General features: G+C 47.0%; 1 protein-coding gene across 1 annotated transcript; it reads left to right on the top strand.

The window, feature by feature from the left end:
• Positions 1-305: 305 nt before the first annotated feature.
• On the top strand, positions 306-16,229 carry WBP2NL (WBP2 N-terminal like). Its single transcript, XM_054030554.1, has 8 exons — positions 306-387; positions 5,363-5,471; positions 7,155-7,290; positions 9,327-9,419; positions 10,326-10,532; positions 11,112-11,249; positions 12,972-13,048; positions 14,086-16,229. Exons 1-8 carry the CDS (start codon positions 329-331, stop codon positions 14,131-14,133), a joined length of 867 nt encoding a protein of 288 aa, XP_053886529.1. The 5' UTR covers positions 306-328; the 3' UTR covers positions 14,134-16,229.
• Positions 16,230-17,175: the final 946 nt, after the last annotated feature.

Genomic DNA, 17,175 nt, shown 5'->3' with positions numbered 1-17,175 from the left:
CCTCTGTCCTTCTGTCAACTCATCCACCCATTGATCTATCCGTCCTTCTGTCTGTCAATCCATCCATCCACCCATCCTTCCACTCCTCCGTCCGTCCATCCACCCATCCCTCCAACACCGCCCCATGTGTCCAGTCCCGCTTCTGCCTGGCGCTCTAGCTACCCGCCCACGCGACTCCCTCCGCCCCCGGCTCTATCCCGAGTCCCCGCGGGCGGGGCTGTGCGCGATGAGGTCACGGGGCGGGGCTGTACGCGATGAGGTCACGGGGCGGGGCCGCGGGATAAGGCGGGGGGGGGGGGGGGGGCGCTCGCTGCCATTGGCCGGGAAGATGGCGCTGAACAGGAACCACTCGCAGGGCGGCGGGGTCATCGTCCCCCCCGGGGAGAGGTACCGGGGCGCGGGGGGACCCGCGCGTGCCGGGTGGGGCGCGGCCCCTCCCCTCCGAGACTGAGGCGGGTCCGGCCGGAGCCGAACCAGGTCCCCGGCCCGAGCCCCGCGCAGCGGCCCGGCCACTGGCCCCAGCCCTGCCCCGTGCCGGGAGGATCCGATGTCCCTGCTCGGCCGCCCCGGGCTGGGCTTTTCCCGGCCCGCCCCCGGCGCAGGACTTGAGGCGCTTCGTTTGTTTACGTTGCGGGCGCCGCGGAGGTCCCGGCCCCGGGGTGCCCCGGCCCGAAGAGCGGAGGGACGGGGACCTGCCCTGCCGCTCGGGTCTCGCCCTTTGGCCCGGCTGAGGCCGCCCTGCCCGGGACACTCGCTGTTGCGGGTTAATCCGTATCTAGCTTCAGTTCTTCAAACCCGGTCCCGGTAGCTTCAGGCCTGACCCAGGTGCCAGCGGTCACTGACTGCCGAATAATTAAAAAGTTGGTGGGAAAAGTCGGTGTGTCGGGCAGTGAGCGGAGCGGAGACTGAGGGCTGCGTAGCACTGTCAAGCTCTTTGGGGGAACTGGCCAGAGGCCGCTGGGAGATGAGCAGTGATTAGATCATTGCCCGGATAAACCCAGCTTCCTTTAGCCCACTCTCTTTAAGGAGCTTTTCTTCTCTACAGACTGTTTCCTTGACTTCGGCATCAGTTTTTTCCTGTGCTCTCTGACCAACTCCCAAGTTGGCAGCAGGGCAGTTTGTTTTTTTCTGAAAGCTGTTGCTCACTAATAATGGGCGTGACAACCCCAGAGGAAATGCATAGGCGTGAATCTGTAGTCACATGAGTTTTAGCTTGTCAACAGATTAGTGTCTGAGCTCCATCACAAGACATTACCTGTACTTTCATTAGCAGTGTGTGCAATCCTAGGTCATTAGCAACATCTGCATGGGTTTGGGTGTGTGCTGAGGTCTGAATTAAATATGCTCAGGTTGCAAATAGGGAAGTAGTCACTTTCTGAATAGACCTGCAGTAAATTACTCCAGTAAACATACTCTTAAATATTAAATGTACCTCTAGTTTGAGACCTAATTCTCCCTGTCCACAAATCTGCACTAGCTGTAAACAACAGAGGTATGTACAGGAGGTACTGACTTTCTAACTCCTATTTTGCTTTTTCCAAATGAGATGTAATTCTGAGTCTGACTGCTCATGGCCATTAGAAATTCCATGGTATTCTTAGGGGACTATGCCCAAAACAACCCACCACCAAAATCAGTTCAAACTCTGGGCCTCCTCACTTCATTAGTGTACCTCTTAAGGAGACTACAGGAATACTGCTATTCTGGTATCCCTAAAGATTCATCTAGACCACTTCTCATCTCTCTTCTGGTAAATAGTGCGCTGGAGAGGAGTGATTTGGACAAACCCTGTGTTTTCCTGGTCTGATTCTGTATTAAGGTTTGGCACAATTATTCACAACTGGTGAACCATCAAAATAAAGCAGCACCTTTACAGACATTAATCTTTTGCATTAAGCTGCACCCATGGTAGTAGTATTAGATTGTTTATTCAACCTGTTGTTTGTGCTTGGGCTTTCCCAAGCTACTGAACATTTTTTCTCTCTCCTTCTTTGTTTATCTAGTATAGATGTCATTGGCAGTTGGTTGTTTCAGACCTAGAACAACCATTGCAACTGCCCCGTTTCCCTCCTGGATAATCTGCAGTCTGAAAAGATTGAAGATTTCAGAGTTTGGGAATGAGCCCTTAGGCCGGAGTGGCCATGGTGGTGCTTCCTGTGTTATCCAAAATGGTCTTGGAGCTTGAGGCTGTGGCTTGGCCCTAAGAGCACCCTGACGGATGGTCAATGTCTGGGCTGCTGGTATAATCTAAAGGCACATAGTCATGCTAAGTCAGGCCCTTTAAAAAAAAAAAAAATCAATACAGAGGGAGTTTTACCAAACTTGAAACAAATAGAATGATTTTGTGCCATTTAAAAACAATGGAGTCATGGGGTTTGTTTGGTTCCCTGGCTGCCCCGAAACAGCTGCACTGGGTTAGTGCATGAAAAAGGAAGTAAACCTGGTTAAAAATCATGAAACTGGTCAGCCTAGTTTCACTATTCAAGCTTGGTATTTATTTACTTGTATTTCAAACAGCATCACTGGTGAAAAGTCATCAGCCTCTGGGCAAAATGGGTGTATGTGAACAGTCTGCTTTCGAATATGATTGTATGTTGGCCTATCCCTGTTGGGGAGATGTACCCTAATCAGTACCACCAAAGTCAATCACAAGTTCAGTCCCTTGCAATGTAGGTGACAAAACAGTAACTAATAAGTAGGGCAAGGATGGAACTAGCAAAATGCTGTCTCTGAAGATGGGGGAGGGGGTGGGTCTGAGCAGAGCAAATTCCTCACCTCCTTGTAGCAGGAAGTAACTTCACTTATGAAATCCAAACCAGGTGTCTTGGGATGGTACTGCCACTAGTGCTGGACCTGATCTGCAAGTCAGGAGGCAATCTGCTTAAATTGTGTGAAGGTAGCTCTGAGATCCTGGACAGACACAAGACATTGAATGGAGAAGTGTGGGAAAGAAAACTGCCTTCTAGATTACTAAATTGTCCTTTAAGCTGGGTGAATAACAGAAAAATAAACGAATAAGTAATATTATGAAGCTCAAAACTTTAAAACTTGTCAAGTAATATTTGGCAAATGTTATATGACCAGCTGTAGTTTTCCTTGTAAGCTGCTAGGCCATCTTGCTGGACAGTATATAAATTCCTAACAGCAGCAGAATTTCAGTCTTCTTCAGGGATGGGTTTACATCTCAAAACCCAAAAACTCCAACATAAATTAAATAAACTAGGTCCTGGCCCCTTTCCAGATCCTTCCCCATATCTGCTATTTGTTGGCCTCTTAACTAAGAGCCAGGTGACCTGCCAGAATCACTTGATCTCTGACCTCAAACCTATTACCTGGGATAAAGCTTAGTCACAGGTGGGGTGAAGCCAATTTGCCTTAAGGGGCCAGCCCTCCCTGTGACAGTCCTAGATTTATAAGTAAAATTGTTCAGTAGGTTTAGTGTAGTTACCACTGCACAGGTATACTAAACGTATTAAGTGCTGTTTTACCTACATACATATAAAGTATGATTAAAAAAAGCTCTTTAAAAAGGCACATTTTAAATTTAATACATGACAGTTATTTTTACACGATGTAAAAGTGACCTATGAAATTTACTACCGTAGAATATTGCTGAGGCAAAGAGTTTGGTGGGATTCAGAACTGGATTAGACATGAGCAATTGCCCTAGTTAAGAAGAAATGTCTCCCCATAGCATCTGAGAATTGGAGAGAACCTATTAGGCCTGTGGCTCTGGAGCCATATGCGGCTCCTTACCTAGGCACTGATTCCAGGGCTGGAGCTACAGATGCTAACTTTCCAATGTGCTGGAGGGTGCTCACTGCTCTGCCCCAAGCCCTGCCCCCACTCCACCCCTGTCCCAAGGCCCTGCTCCTTCCCCTGAGCCTTGCATTCCCTCACAGCCCTCCCTCCTCCCATAACATCCTGTGCACTGAAACAGCTGATTGTGGTGGGAGTAGGTGCTGATTGGTGGGGGCTGTGGGCAGGCAGGAGGTGCTGGGGAGCTGATGGGGAGAGGGGAGGCTGCTGATGTATTTCTGTGGCTCTTTGGCAATGTACATTGGTAAATTCTGGCTCCTTTTCAGGCTCAGGTTGGCTACCCCTGTATTAGGTCATTCAGTCTGTCCCTTCCAGCCTTGCAGGAGTGTGACTAGAGTATTGCATTTTCAGTAATACCCTACATTTCCCTCAGTCCTTGACAGCTACACCTTTCAGGTACTTGTGGATTGTTATCCTGTGTCTCCCTTAAATAGTTCCACTAGATGTTATCCAGCTTTCAGTTGTTTACTTCAGAAGCAAGTCCCTTTAATTCTTCCCTTTCGATAATTTTGCTGTTTTCTAATTTGCCCATATTCCTGTAGCAGGGTCCCTACAACTGAATGGAGCATTTGAAATATGGTCTCATCAAGCCCTATGTAGCCACCTCATCTATGATGCCTCTGTATGCTGCTTAGGATTGCAGTGCATTTTTGTTTGTTTGTGTTGCTGGCATAATACACTGCAAACTTATCACTCCCTAAGTCTTTCAGTATTTCTGCTTCTCTTTGACTGTCTGTCTGTTTTGGATCACTTCCCCCACATTTTCCCAAATTGACTTTTTCTACTCACATTTGTTATCCCGAAGTCCCTCTATATTTTTCCTGTCATTGCTAGTGTTCACGGGTAGTGTCTGTAGCAAACTTCACTAACATGTTGGCTCCCTGTTCTAGATCATTGAAAAAGACTAAACCCCACCACAAGGAACAGTGTTTCCCCAGTTCTCCTATCCCTGGATGCATTGCTCTTTATCACTAATCTTTGCTGATAGTCCTCGGTCATTTACAGGAAATAGTGACTGCATCTGTAGTTAGCCTAGTTATGAAGAAGCGTCGTCTTTAGTACAGTTGACACAACGGGGGTTGCATTACTGGGGTTATGCTTTCCTGTGTAGCATCAACATATGGATACTGGACTAGTCAGACAGGGACTTGCTCTGAGGCAACGCGCTTATTCCAGAAAGAAATATTGCAGTTAGTTGTGCTTATTCTGTGCTGTGACCTTTTGTACTGAGTCTCTTTCAATGAGAAATGAACGGTTTCCCCAACAACTGTCTCAAATGGCTTTGGAAATGCAGGGAGAAACAAACTGTCCCGAGGCTAGAGGCTTCCCTTGGCGGAGTAGGGTTGGCTGCTCTACTTATTGAGAGAGTAGCGTAAACAGTGCATGCATATGCAGAGAGAGAAGGTGGGCTCCGTATCTGAACTGAGCCTTTTAGGGAAATGACCTGTTCCTTGGCATGCCAACTAACGTATGTTGATTGCACATGCTTTAGGACTGTTTGATACTATGCATCCCTGATGTCTGTCTCTTCCTCCTCCTGCAGTATTCTTAAGCATTGTAAAGACGTGGAGCTTTCCTTCAGCGATGTGTCTGACAAGGCTGAAATCTTCAAAGGCACCAAGAAGGGAATGGTGTACCTCACCCCCTACAGGGTAAGTCTTGAGCCAGCAGCATTCTCCCACAGGCTTCTAGTCCTGGAGGCTTGTAAATGATTGGCTAAATCTCCTAGTTATGAGGAGGCTAGAAATTCAAGATGGGAGAGGGTGGTGGAAATAGGTCCATGCTTGTCCTATTCTCCACAGTCCTCTTTCCCAGCTAGGGCTGGTGCCAGATTATTCTCTACAGCATGTTTTCATGTGTCTTTTACATTGTCCTGTTTCCAGTGTCAGTCAGTGGGGGTTCCGCCATTTCCTTTGAAAGTCTCCTTCACAATCCTTGCTGAGAGAGAGAGAGACACAAACCCTCCATACGCACATCCAAAGTCTCTGTCCTGAACGCCAACCACTGTTTAACGTGGCTTCTCAGTTCTCATGCCTGTTGCCGCTGTATGTAGCTTTTTAAACGGGAACAGGAGTTGACTTATAATGTTCTCTAGATCCACGTAAATGGGCATAGGCTTTGACCTGTTATGGCTTATCATACAGGCACAGTGGACTAATCTGATTGAAACAAACCCCTTCTTAGTAAACATTTGAAAGCTGGAGGCAAAAAACTCTCTCCTGCTGTTCCAGGGATTACTGAAGGTGACTATGATGCTTCTGCAAGTGTTTTGATGAGTGAAAGTACAAATGACTAGGGGAAACTGTTCAGTGTAGTCCAAAAAACTGGACTAGGAAAGCCCTGGAGAACCTCCTAAAGGGGTCAGTTCTGTACTGGCTTGAGGGGATGGACAGTAAATCTTTCCTGTCTTCAGTCCTGTGGCTTATGATGTGGCTCATGCAAAATTTTGCATGCCCACAGGTACTCCTCATCCCTTTGGACTGTATCCAGTCTTCGGGTGCCAGCAGCACTCTAGAATTCTTCACTTAGCCGGTGCTTCTCTAGAGACAGTCACCAAACAAACTAAGCTGGTCTGAATTCACAGCTTTTGGTTTGTAAGTCTGTAGATGGACACTGCTCATTTGGTTTGAGTGTCCTGTTTTGACTTTAGCTTTAACTAGATATGCTGCACTGAATCTGCCAAAGCACTGGACGCACCAATGAGTTAGATCCCGGAAGGGTGTAATAGCTGTGGAAGATGCAATGCAGCAGCATTCCTGTATGCTGCAGTGAGTTACACATAGCCTGTGACATTAGACCTTTTAATGAGCGAGGGAATGTTACGCCAGGGCACTGCTCTTCTATCCCCTGCCTTTGGTTTTCCTTATGTAAGAATGATCATAGTAACTGCTAAGTTACTATTCAAACAGGCTGCTAGATTTGAGCAGAAAGACCACACATCTAAGCAGTCCAGAACTTCTGGTCCACTTGGTGCAGTGGAACTTCAAGCTGCAGTGCTGCAGACTGTGGCACGAAAATAGTGCAGTGATTTGAAGTTTTAAAGGGAGAAAATATTTCTCAGTCAACTGCACGCTACTGTGGAAGTTACACGTGTTTCAGGTGTGGGAGCCCTACATATGTGATTGTCAAAGTTCTTTTGGATCTCTCAGGATGAAAACTGCTATGTAGCTGTAGAATAGGAACTTGCATGTTTAATTGTTCCAGAGCTGTAGTTTCTCTTTACCAGCTTTTTAAAGCAGTCTCTGCTTTGAACACTCTTGAAACTGCCTGTTTCACTCTAGGTATAAAGACTGATTGTAAATTAACAACTTTAAAATGTCCCCTCTATCTTGCAGATGATCTTTGTGTCTAAAGGCAAGGACCCCATGATGTCCTTCATGATGCCATTCTACTTGGTGAAAGGGTGCTCCATCGAGCAGCCTGTCTTCGCTGCCAATTACATCAAAGGCGTGATCCAGGCTGAGGCAGGAGGTGTGTGTTAATGCATTGCCGTTCCAAGCACACTTAACTGAGCTTCCCAAGTACTTTTTCCCTTCTGCTGAATTTCTAGCCCAGAGCTTGTCCACGTGAGAAATTGACTGGCATAGCAATAGTGAAATATGCCAGTCAATTTTCCCACATAGGCATGTCCTAAGTTTAGTGGAAAGCCCCCCAAAAGCCTCATAATGGATATTTTTGTCCAGTATAAACTTGTAACCATGATCCAAATGTTATAAGAAAATTACTTGATCTTTGAATTTCTGCATGTGTTAGTTGCTTCCTAGGTTCAGCTTGAGAGGGAGTTGGAGGGGGTAGGCGAGTGATGGGTTCACCAACTTCAACTGCTGATCTTGTTGGCTGCTATTCACGACTGTACAAAGTGAGCACGCTTCTCTGGAGATCAGCAGATCTTTCTTCACTGAAATGCAGGCGTGTGCATCTCTGTATATCACTGGTTCAGACTTGACCCCAAGCTAGTAGTGGGTGAAAATTGTTACCATCTGACACTTGTGATGCCCTGTTTGAAATGACTTGGTGGTCTTGTTCTAGTTCCTAGTAGTCATCTCAGAAACAACAGTCACAGTTGGCACTAATTATTGTTGGCACTTACAGAACAAAAAATCAGGACAAAAGGCCCGAGACAACTCCCTTCAGTCATAGTACTAGGTCCTCTGGGGTCGAGGCACCTGGGTAGGAGAGGGCGGTGTGTTGGGAAACCTTACATCTCTGCTGGCTGCTTCTGTATTTGTTCTAGTGAGGACTAGGTCTCCAGGCTGTGAATCCAGCACCTTTCCCTGGCAATAAAATCACTCTTTGTGGAGATTCTGCTATAGTAATGGTGACTCATATCCGGGTCACTCTGGCTCTTGAGTAGCTAGAGCTTTCTGCATAACCTACTCTGCACATACACTGCAGTGGTCTCAGATACCTTTTTTACTATGCCAGTTCATTTGTCATGCTTCTTGAAATCCTTTCCTTCTACCCCAGCCTTTCTTGCTGGCTTGGGGTGCTGCTTCATGATGGGAAGTATAGCGGTAGGTTGCTGATTCATTGGGTAACTTGCCCAAGCTTAACTACTACTGATAAGACAATAGGAAAGAAAATTTGAGCAACGCAGTGTTTAAGTGTGTTGTGGAACCAGCCATTCCCTTTCCATTTATATGCCTGATGGTTATTTTTTTTTTTTTTTATTCCTCCTCTAACAATGTGCAGAAAAACCCCAAACTTCTCATACAGTCTCTCTGGACAACTTTTCTTGGCAGAAGTTAATCAGACAAGGGATTTTGAAACCTGGGCTTTTTGTTTTAAAACTCAAACTTTAATCTCCCATCTGACAACTTGTTTTAAAAACTCCCAATTTGCTTTATCCACGTGTCCTCCAATAAGGAAACCCACCCTTTTGTACAGTTTGGGTGACTTATCTTGGGGGTTTTAGCATGTGCTAATGAATTTCTAAAAACTCCCGTTAGCCTAAAACTGGGTAATCTTTATCTAAGCTGCTCTGCTTCAAAGAGGGTGAAGAGTCTGCTGATGGAATATTTGATTCCAGTCCTGGCTTCCGTTTCAGGCCCTGATTCAAAGTCCATTTAGTTTGGTGGAAGGGCTCCCATTCGGTGGGCAGGCTCCTGCTGAATGAAATGTGTCCTTTCTACATCGTATTTGTAATTGGATTCTCTGTTAGCCTGCCAGCAGAAAATATAGATCTACAGCAACTCTTGCATGTCCATATTTTAGACTCTCCTTTTAAAAAAAATAAGGAAATTCCCAGATAAACCCTCTCCTGGTCTCCCTGAGATTATCTTGTATACAAGTGGGCTGAGTGACCAGTGTGAAGAAAGCTGGTGGTGCCGTCCTGCTGGCAGGTCTGCCATAGTTGTCCAAACCCTGTTTGGTCTCTTGTTTAAGTTGGGAGCTTCTAGGAAACAAATCAACTAATAATCCGTATCCAATTTCAAACTAGTTTCTTGGTGTTAATCTTTCAGAGTATATTTAATGGTTTCATTTGTAATTCCCACTTTCTCCTTTAGGGGGCTGGGAAGGGCAGGCTTCCTTTAAAATGACCTTCAACAGCGGAGGAGCCATTGAGTTTGGACAATTGATGTTCAGGGTTGCCACTAATGGTAAGTGACCTTCAGAGGTGTGACTATTCTTTAGCTAGAAGAGTTGGCTGGAAAACTAACTTTTGCTGCAGTAAACTCCTTGAGGTGAGCAGGGGGAATAACCCTTCTAAACTTCTCAATCAAAAAAGATTGACTTTTCCATGAGAACTTTAGTCTTCATTCTACACCCTATTGTTGGTCTTAATGCTCTGGTTTTGGAAAACTGAAAAACTTAATATTCCCAATTCTTGGAATGACCCCCCTATTCCCTTTTTAAAAAGAAAAAAAATCTTTTCCCCTCTGTCTTCCAACTGGAAAAAGTAGGAAAACATGAGATTAGTATGGGGGAGCTACTCTCACACTTAGCTTACCCAACCCTATTTTCCCAAAGGGGAGAAAGTTTATTAAAAATGGAGTGGAGGGAGGCAAACTTCCTACTTTTGGCTTCCAAAAATTTATGATAAATCTAAACAAAAAAATTCATTTTGGTTGGGAACAAACTTCTTGTATAGATTTTCCTGATCAGAAAAACTTCTTAACTGTGTGGGGGTTTTCCCTTAATGAAACCACATTCTTCGGTGGAGACGTTTTTGGCGAGCTTTAGTGGCTAGTATCTGTGTAGATATTGCAGAGCAGGGTTAATCTAAGTCATTTTCATAAGCTCTTCCCAGCTTAGAGTCCACCCCTGCTCCCCAGCGTCCAAGCTGGCAAAGGTAAGTACCACAGCAGTGTGTGAATTTGGGAGAAGAAGAGATTATTGCTAGATGGGTTTCAGGCAAAGCCATTGCTCCAGGACCCAGTGGCTCAAAGCTCTGTTGCAATGACAGATCAGACTAAATTAATGTGACCATTCTTTCCTTTTCTTTGCTTCTCCATTTTAATTGCATGGCAGTGTGAGTCAGACTTGCTAAACTTAATTTTTTTTAGCTTCCAGAGGGGCGCCTGCCCAGAATACTGGCTATGGCTATATGCCTGCCTTTGGGGGGTACACCCCTGCTCCAGGAGGTTATTCACCTGCACCAGGGGGCTATGCCCCCCACCCAGCTAATGGACCTTCCCCTTATGTGCCCCCATCAATGAATGGATATGGACCAGCTCCACAACCCATGGGATACCCTTACGCACCACCTCCAGGTAAAACCTTCTGATGGGCTTCAACCTCTTGTAACATACCAGTGTTGTGAGAGAGGCAGAGTGCACGTGCTGAATGTACCAGTAGCTGTAAAGGACTGTGTCAGAGTAAAGAACACAAGACTCCATCATAGCTGGGGGATGACTTGTATAGCAGCAGCCCATTCTCTCTGAGCAGCATTGTTAGTCTTATAAGGGCCCTGAATCCTCCGGGTCACTGAAGCATTTCCTTGCAAGGACTGGGGTGTCCTGGTAAAATCCAGCTTGATTATCGTTGCGTCTCCCTAGAGATCCAGTGGGACAGGTAATAAAGGATGTGACATCCTAAGCTGGGTGACACCTTCTGGCAGAGAATGGCAAGCAAATTCGGGGAGTGATTGTTGTCTGCAAAGCCCTCTGGGGTCAAAGGCGCTACAGCCATATAAAATCCTGCTGTGGAGCTGCTGCTGTTTAAGCTTGGGTGACTTGTCTTAATCTGTGTATATCCGCTCTGGACAGAAGCAACAGGCCTGTAAACTAGACCTGCAATATGTCCCACAGGAATGGTTTAAAGCACCTTTTTAATGTGTCTCTTTTCTACAGGCATGTACCCACCTCCTCCTGACATGAACCCCCTGTATATGGCTCCTCCTCCCCCCTACCCTGGCCCTCCTACTGCAGGACCTTCAGCCCCCACAGCTCCCACAGCCCCTACAGCCTGCATGGAGCCTGGAATGCCAGGTAAGGGAGCGGGAGGGACTCTCAGGGTGCAGTTCCAAAAGGGATTGTCTCTGGTGTAGATGTGAATGATGGAATTTCTCTTGTTACAGGCTCTTTGAGTCACCCTGTCAAGGTTCCTTCCCCACTCTGAACTCTAGGGTACAGATGTGGGGACCTGCATGAAAACCTCTAAGCTTAACTACCAGCTTAAATCTGCTTTTACTGCCACCACCCAAATTATTTGAGTTATTTGAGAAACTCTGTCTACCTCTCCCCCCCCAGAATATCTCCCTCCCAAGTACTATAACCCTTCCCTGGGTAGCTTTGAGAGACTTCTCCACCAATTTCCTTGTGAACACCGATCCAAACCCTTGGATCTTAAAAACAAGGAGAAATTAACCATTCTCCCTCCTTCCCCCCCACCAATTCCTGGTGAGTCCAGATCCAACCCCCTTGGATCTTAAATCAAGGAAAAATCAATCAGATTCTTAAAAAGAAGGCTTTTAATTAAAGAAAGAAAGGTAAAAATCATCTCTGTAAAATCAGGATGGAAAGTAACTTTACAGAGTAATCAGATTTAAAGAGCCCAGAGGAATCCCCTCTAGCCTTAGGTTCAAAGTTACAGCAAACAGAGGTAAACCCTCTAGCAAAAGGAACATTTACAAGTTGAGAAAACAAAGATCAACCTAACACGCCTTGCCTAGCTGTTACTTACAAGTTTGAAATATGAGAGACTTGTTCAGAAAGATTTGGAGAGCATGGATTGATGTCCGGTCCCTCTTAGTCCCAAGAGCGAACAACCCCCAAAACAAAGAGCACAAACAAAAGCCTTCCCCCCCACCAAGATTTGAAAGTATCTTGTCCCCTTATTGGTCCTTCGGGTCAGGTGTCAGCCAGACTACCTGATCTTCTTAATCCTTTACAGGTAAAAGGTTTTTGGTGTCTCTGGCCAGGAGGGATTTTATAGTATTGTACACCGGAGGGCTGTTACCCTTCCCTTTATAGTTATGTCACATGCATTTCTAGGCAGTTTGTGGTGGTTGGGGGAGGATGACATGGCAGTTTCCAGCATGGTTCTGTCCAACATGAGCAAGTCCCTTGCTCTCATGAGCAGGCCCAAAGTAAAAGTAAGAGAGCTGGCTCTGATGTTGCGAGCTGGTCCTCTTGCCACCTTTTGCCTCTAGAGTCTGCTTAAGAAAGCTGTGTTAAAAGGTATGGCACACAGAAGCCACCTGCTATAGCAGGAAGGAGACCCTACTGAAAGTGTTACCTGGGGATCCTTTTGGAACAGGAGGTCTGCGTTGATGACCACAGGTACAGGCCAAACTGCTGCCAAATACTATCAGTTGGAATTGGAGATGTAATGTTCCAGATCGTTTTTATAGTATAGCATTATGCCTGGCTAATGTCCACAACTATGCTGTGGTTATCTTAAGGCTAAAATCAAGTGTGACCTAGCTGATGTGAGGGGAGACTTGTCTTACTCCCAGAGAGCTGTAAAGCCCAGGATATCTGTTAACAAGGAAGCATTGTCTGGTGGTTTAAGCACAGCTGGGAGATGTGGGTTCTGTTCCCTGCTCTGCTACAGACTTATTTTGTGACCTTAGGAAAGTCAGTTAACTTGTCTGGGACTCTGTTTTCCCCACCTTAAAAACAGGTATTCTCTCTGTTAGATGGGGGCTGGGAAGCTGAATTCCTATTTGTAACACTTAAGAAGACTGTGTTTTTTGCCTTACCCTGTAGGTGGCAGTAAAGCAGCAGAAGCAGCTTCGAGTGCCTATTACAACCCAGCCAATCCCCACAATGTCTATATGCCTATGGTAAGCAACATTGAGTTGTCTGTTGGGCTGGAGGGCAAAGGGGCAAGCGGAGCTAACCCACTTGCTGTTCAGCTGCTACAGCTGAATCCTGGGCAGCTTGTCATCCTACTGCAGCAGCTGCTCAGGTCACAGTGCATAGCCCAGGCTGGGCCAGGGCGCACCAAGTCTAGTATCCTGCTTCTGGGTGTACCTAAGCAGGCTCTTTGCCCATCTATCTAGCTGCGGGCAGTGCTTGATCCTCAAGAGGAGAGTGGACCCACCCACATGCACCAGATCAGTTGAACTTAGATGGGTCTAGGTGTCTCATTTCTTTCTGACCCCCACAGGCAATTGGCTCCCCAAAGCAGGAGGTTTACGATCACGACTATGCTATTTAGAAATGATCTAGCCACTCTTTCCTACAAAGAAGGCTCATCAAAATACTCATGCTTAATCACTGTTCCTGGACTCAGTCTTAGTATTTTTCTGATCAAGAAGGCCGGGAACTCTAAGACCTGCACGAAAGTTGTTCCTGTACAGAAACAATATATTTCTCAGCTTCTGCAAGAATGGGGGTAGCCAGATATAGGAACTTAAAGGGAAAGGGTAATGCAGGTTTAGACTGTTCTGGGCCAGGGGAGACGGACAAGATCTGTCCTAACAAACTGCCACAGGAACCACAGAGTCACTGGGGAGGGTGAGAGGAAGATGAGGATTAAAACAATGTCCAATCACAGTGCTGCTCTTAATGAAGTACACACATCCTGATAGGCTTTTAAAGGGACTCTTTTGGTGTTCATCTTTTTTGTGTGGTGCGGGACTGGCAAAGGTTCTGGGATGTAACTGAAACTGGGAAGAAACACCCAGGGGTAGCTGTAGCCTAACATATAGGCCCCACCCCTGTCACTGTCAGCTCAGTATCTCTCAAGCTGTAGCCGATGGCAAAGGTTGGGTGCATAAGCTAAGCCTGGGAGTGCCCGGAAAGCTGAACAGCTACACACAACACTGCTGATTGTAGATCGAATCAGTCACCATGTCTGTTTTTTCTCACTTTGCAGGACCAGCCGCCTCCTTATGCACCTCCTGCTGAGAAAAAGAACAACTAGCAGAAGGAACCCACCCACCAACTGCTCACGTTCCTTCTCCCCAAAGACACTTCTGTCCTGACCACCACCCCCTCAGTTCAGTGTATCTCTAGGCTTCATGTGTGTCTAATATACATAGCGTTGGGTGGCCTAACACCTGCCCTCTTTAAACATTGAGTGTGACAATACAAGTGGAACAGCAGAAGCGGCAGCAGCGTTTTCCTGCCTGATTGCTTTCCATCCCAGGGCCAGAGCACTGTCCCTCGGAGGCTTTTGCCATGAGTTTGAGGGGAGGGCTGAAATCTTAGACCAGCAGAGCGAGCGCATCACTAACGTAGGACTAAAACATTACGGCTTCTTGATTTTTCGAGTGAAGGAAAATGGTTTGAGACAGTGGTTTTAAACTTCCTCTGAGGCAACCGTAAGTAAGAAGGACAGAGGCAGTGGGCTGCTGGGTTTCCCCATGTTGGTATAAAGGAGGAGCATGTTACATTTTTCATGGGTGCTGTTCCGTTTGTAAGGGAATCGAGTGAAGTGCTGGAGGCTTGTCACCTCAGCTTCATTGGAACTGGGCCACGTTGTAACCTGGGAGACCGCTCCTGAGACACACTCAACCTAGTTAAACATTTTGCAGTGTGGGCTTCAGTGTGGAGAGGCCAAGTACAATGCTAACTAAGCAGTAGCAGCAAGGGAGTATGAACTGGCTTTGGCTAAATCACTGGCCCTGCGGGAAAGAGGAGCAAACACAGGTGCAGTTTTACACCTGCCTTGGACACAGCGAAGCCCCCCCGTATGCACCTGTCTCCTTTCCCAGGAAACCTGCCTCTCTCAAAACAGGAGATGGCTGGAAGAGGCGAGATGCCTCACTTGCTGGGGTGTGCAGACATCCAAGGATGCCTGGTTCTTCCTCCTCCTCCTCCCCTCTATTGTGAGAAGCTTCTCTTCTGTATTGTAAACGTACTTCTGAGGAGAGGGGGATGTGTTCAGTGCAGTGGAAGCGAGACTCTGTGTCCACCTGCTGCAGGTGGCCAATGAAAGACTTGGGAGGAACCCGTGCGTCTAACCTGGAAATGGGCAGTGGCTGTCTAAAAGCAGTACGCCTGTGTAGATGGGACTGGGCGGAGGGGAGTGGAATCTGGGCTACAGAGCTCTGAGCCAAGGGGAGTGGGAATTAATCCAAATCTTCCTTTCATTCTCCTAGAAACTGGCCCCTCTGTGCAGCAGTGCTGTGTGCAGCAGCAGCCATGCTGCGGGTGTGGGTGAGTGAGAAGTATTAGGGTATTCTACTCCGACAGCACATGTTTCACCGAGGAGAGAATAACCCTTGGCAACAGCCTCACCATAGGGATGGGGTCAGAAGCTATTGCTTTGACTACTGAGCAACCTCATCCCCTGTGCTGGCTTCCTTAGAAAGCACTGGGTGGGGGCGGAGAAGGGTCTGTCTTCCCTCCATGTGCAACTAAAGCCGTGCTGGTGTGAATGTGCTGCCATCCGAACAGTAGTGGGGGTGAGGAAGAGAATCTCAGTGAGTGGGGTGGGTTGGTTTGTTCAATGGCGGTGGGGTAACTGGATGGCTCTTGACTGCTTGCATGGCATCCCCCCGGGGTGAGACAGTGCCCGTTCACCAGTAATAACCAATATTGTTTGTAATGTAGCTGTTACTGCTAACCCTCAGCTGTTACTGAGAATAGAGCAACTCAGTTGGGACCTTCTCTTCTCCCTTAGGAGCTGATGCCCTGCGAACTTGCTTTCCAAAGAGAATCACACTTGTCTAGTGGAGCACCTCTGATTCCCAGTGTAGGGCCTGCTCAGCCCCTCCCCACCCCCTGTTCTGACTCAGGGTAGGGACTGTTTGTTTGGTTTTTTTTTCTTCCCCCTTTGCTCCCTATGTGCTAGGTTATCATACAAGCAAGGCTCACACAACGTGTGTGTATTCCTGTAGCTGCCTGACATTCTTCCACATAGCAGCCATCTGCAAGGGAGGAACTTTCTTTTCTAAGAAACCTTTTTAATCTGAGTCAAAGATTCTCTAACTTTCTGGAATTAAAAATGTTCTGCCATCAATGTTTGTAATATCTTTTGCGTTGCACTTTAATACAGAAGCATTGGAATCTTCAGGCCTGTGCGTCAGTTCAGTGGTGTGCGTGTAACCACCAGTGTGCCGTGCAATGGGCAAGAAAAATGGAATGGCTAGGATAAGAATTGCAAAAAACCATAATTGGTTGTGGGATTGTTTTCGTGGCTTTGTGATCAATGCATGGTCCCTCCCCCGGAGCACTGCTTAGCTGGGCTGTAGAACTAGAGTGGGGAAAACGGCCTCTAGTTGAAAATCCCACTCCACTTGCACCTCCAGCTGTGTTTATAGCCTATCCCTTAGGCTGGGAGGGAAGGGAGGCTGCCTTTTGCCATCACTGCCTTAGCTGCTGTAACTAATGTCCTAGTTAACTCAAACTGGCACGCTAACCCTTTCTTGTGGCATGCCAAGCACAGCTAACGGGTTGTGGGAGTTCTCTGCTAATGCAGTATTCCTGCAGCTCTTCTATAAACAGCTGTTCTCAAGGGCTTGTTTGCCCTGGTCCCACAACTAGCACTGATTCTTTTATTAGTGAAGGAGCACAAGTGGAAGGTTCCCAGTTCTTACCCCGCTGCCCAGTTGTGGTGGTGGTCAGCTGTTCCATCTTCTGGGTGTAGGTTAAATCCCTGGGGACAAAATACCTTTCTTCCACATTCACCTGCACTTGTACAGCTTGGCTCGTGCATCCGACACCTGCTTCGCGGAAAGAGCGGCACTAAATGTGGGCTAGCTTCAAGGGGGTAGGTAGCTTCTCCTGAAGATGGGAGTGAGGGCAGGCTTGGGATAATCACACAAGGCTGAGAATTGCTGCCTCTAGGCTCCACCTGCCAGGGAGCCCTGTTACAACACTCCAAGCTGTAGGACACGTAGAACCGCCTCTGTCTTCTGTAACTTGACTGAGAGCTTTGGCTGGAGTGAGGCTTTAGCTTAGGTACTGAATGTGCCTAAGGTCCTACTTGTCATCACACTAGCACAGTTTCTTACCTACG

This window comes from Malaclemys terrapin, chromosome 1, assembly GCF_027887155.1.
Source record: "Malaclemys terrapin pileata isolate rMalTer1 chromosome 1, rMalTer1.hap1, whole genome shotgun sequence".
NCBI classification, from domain to species: Eukaryota; Metazoa; Chordata; order Testudines; family Emydidae; genus Malaclemys; species Malaclemys terrapin.
The sequence above is the reverse complement of the archived record's forward strand: the minus strand, read 5'-3'. Positions and strand labels throughout refer to the sequence as shown.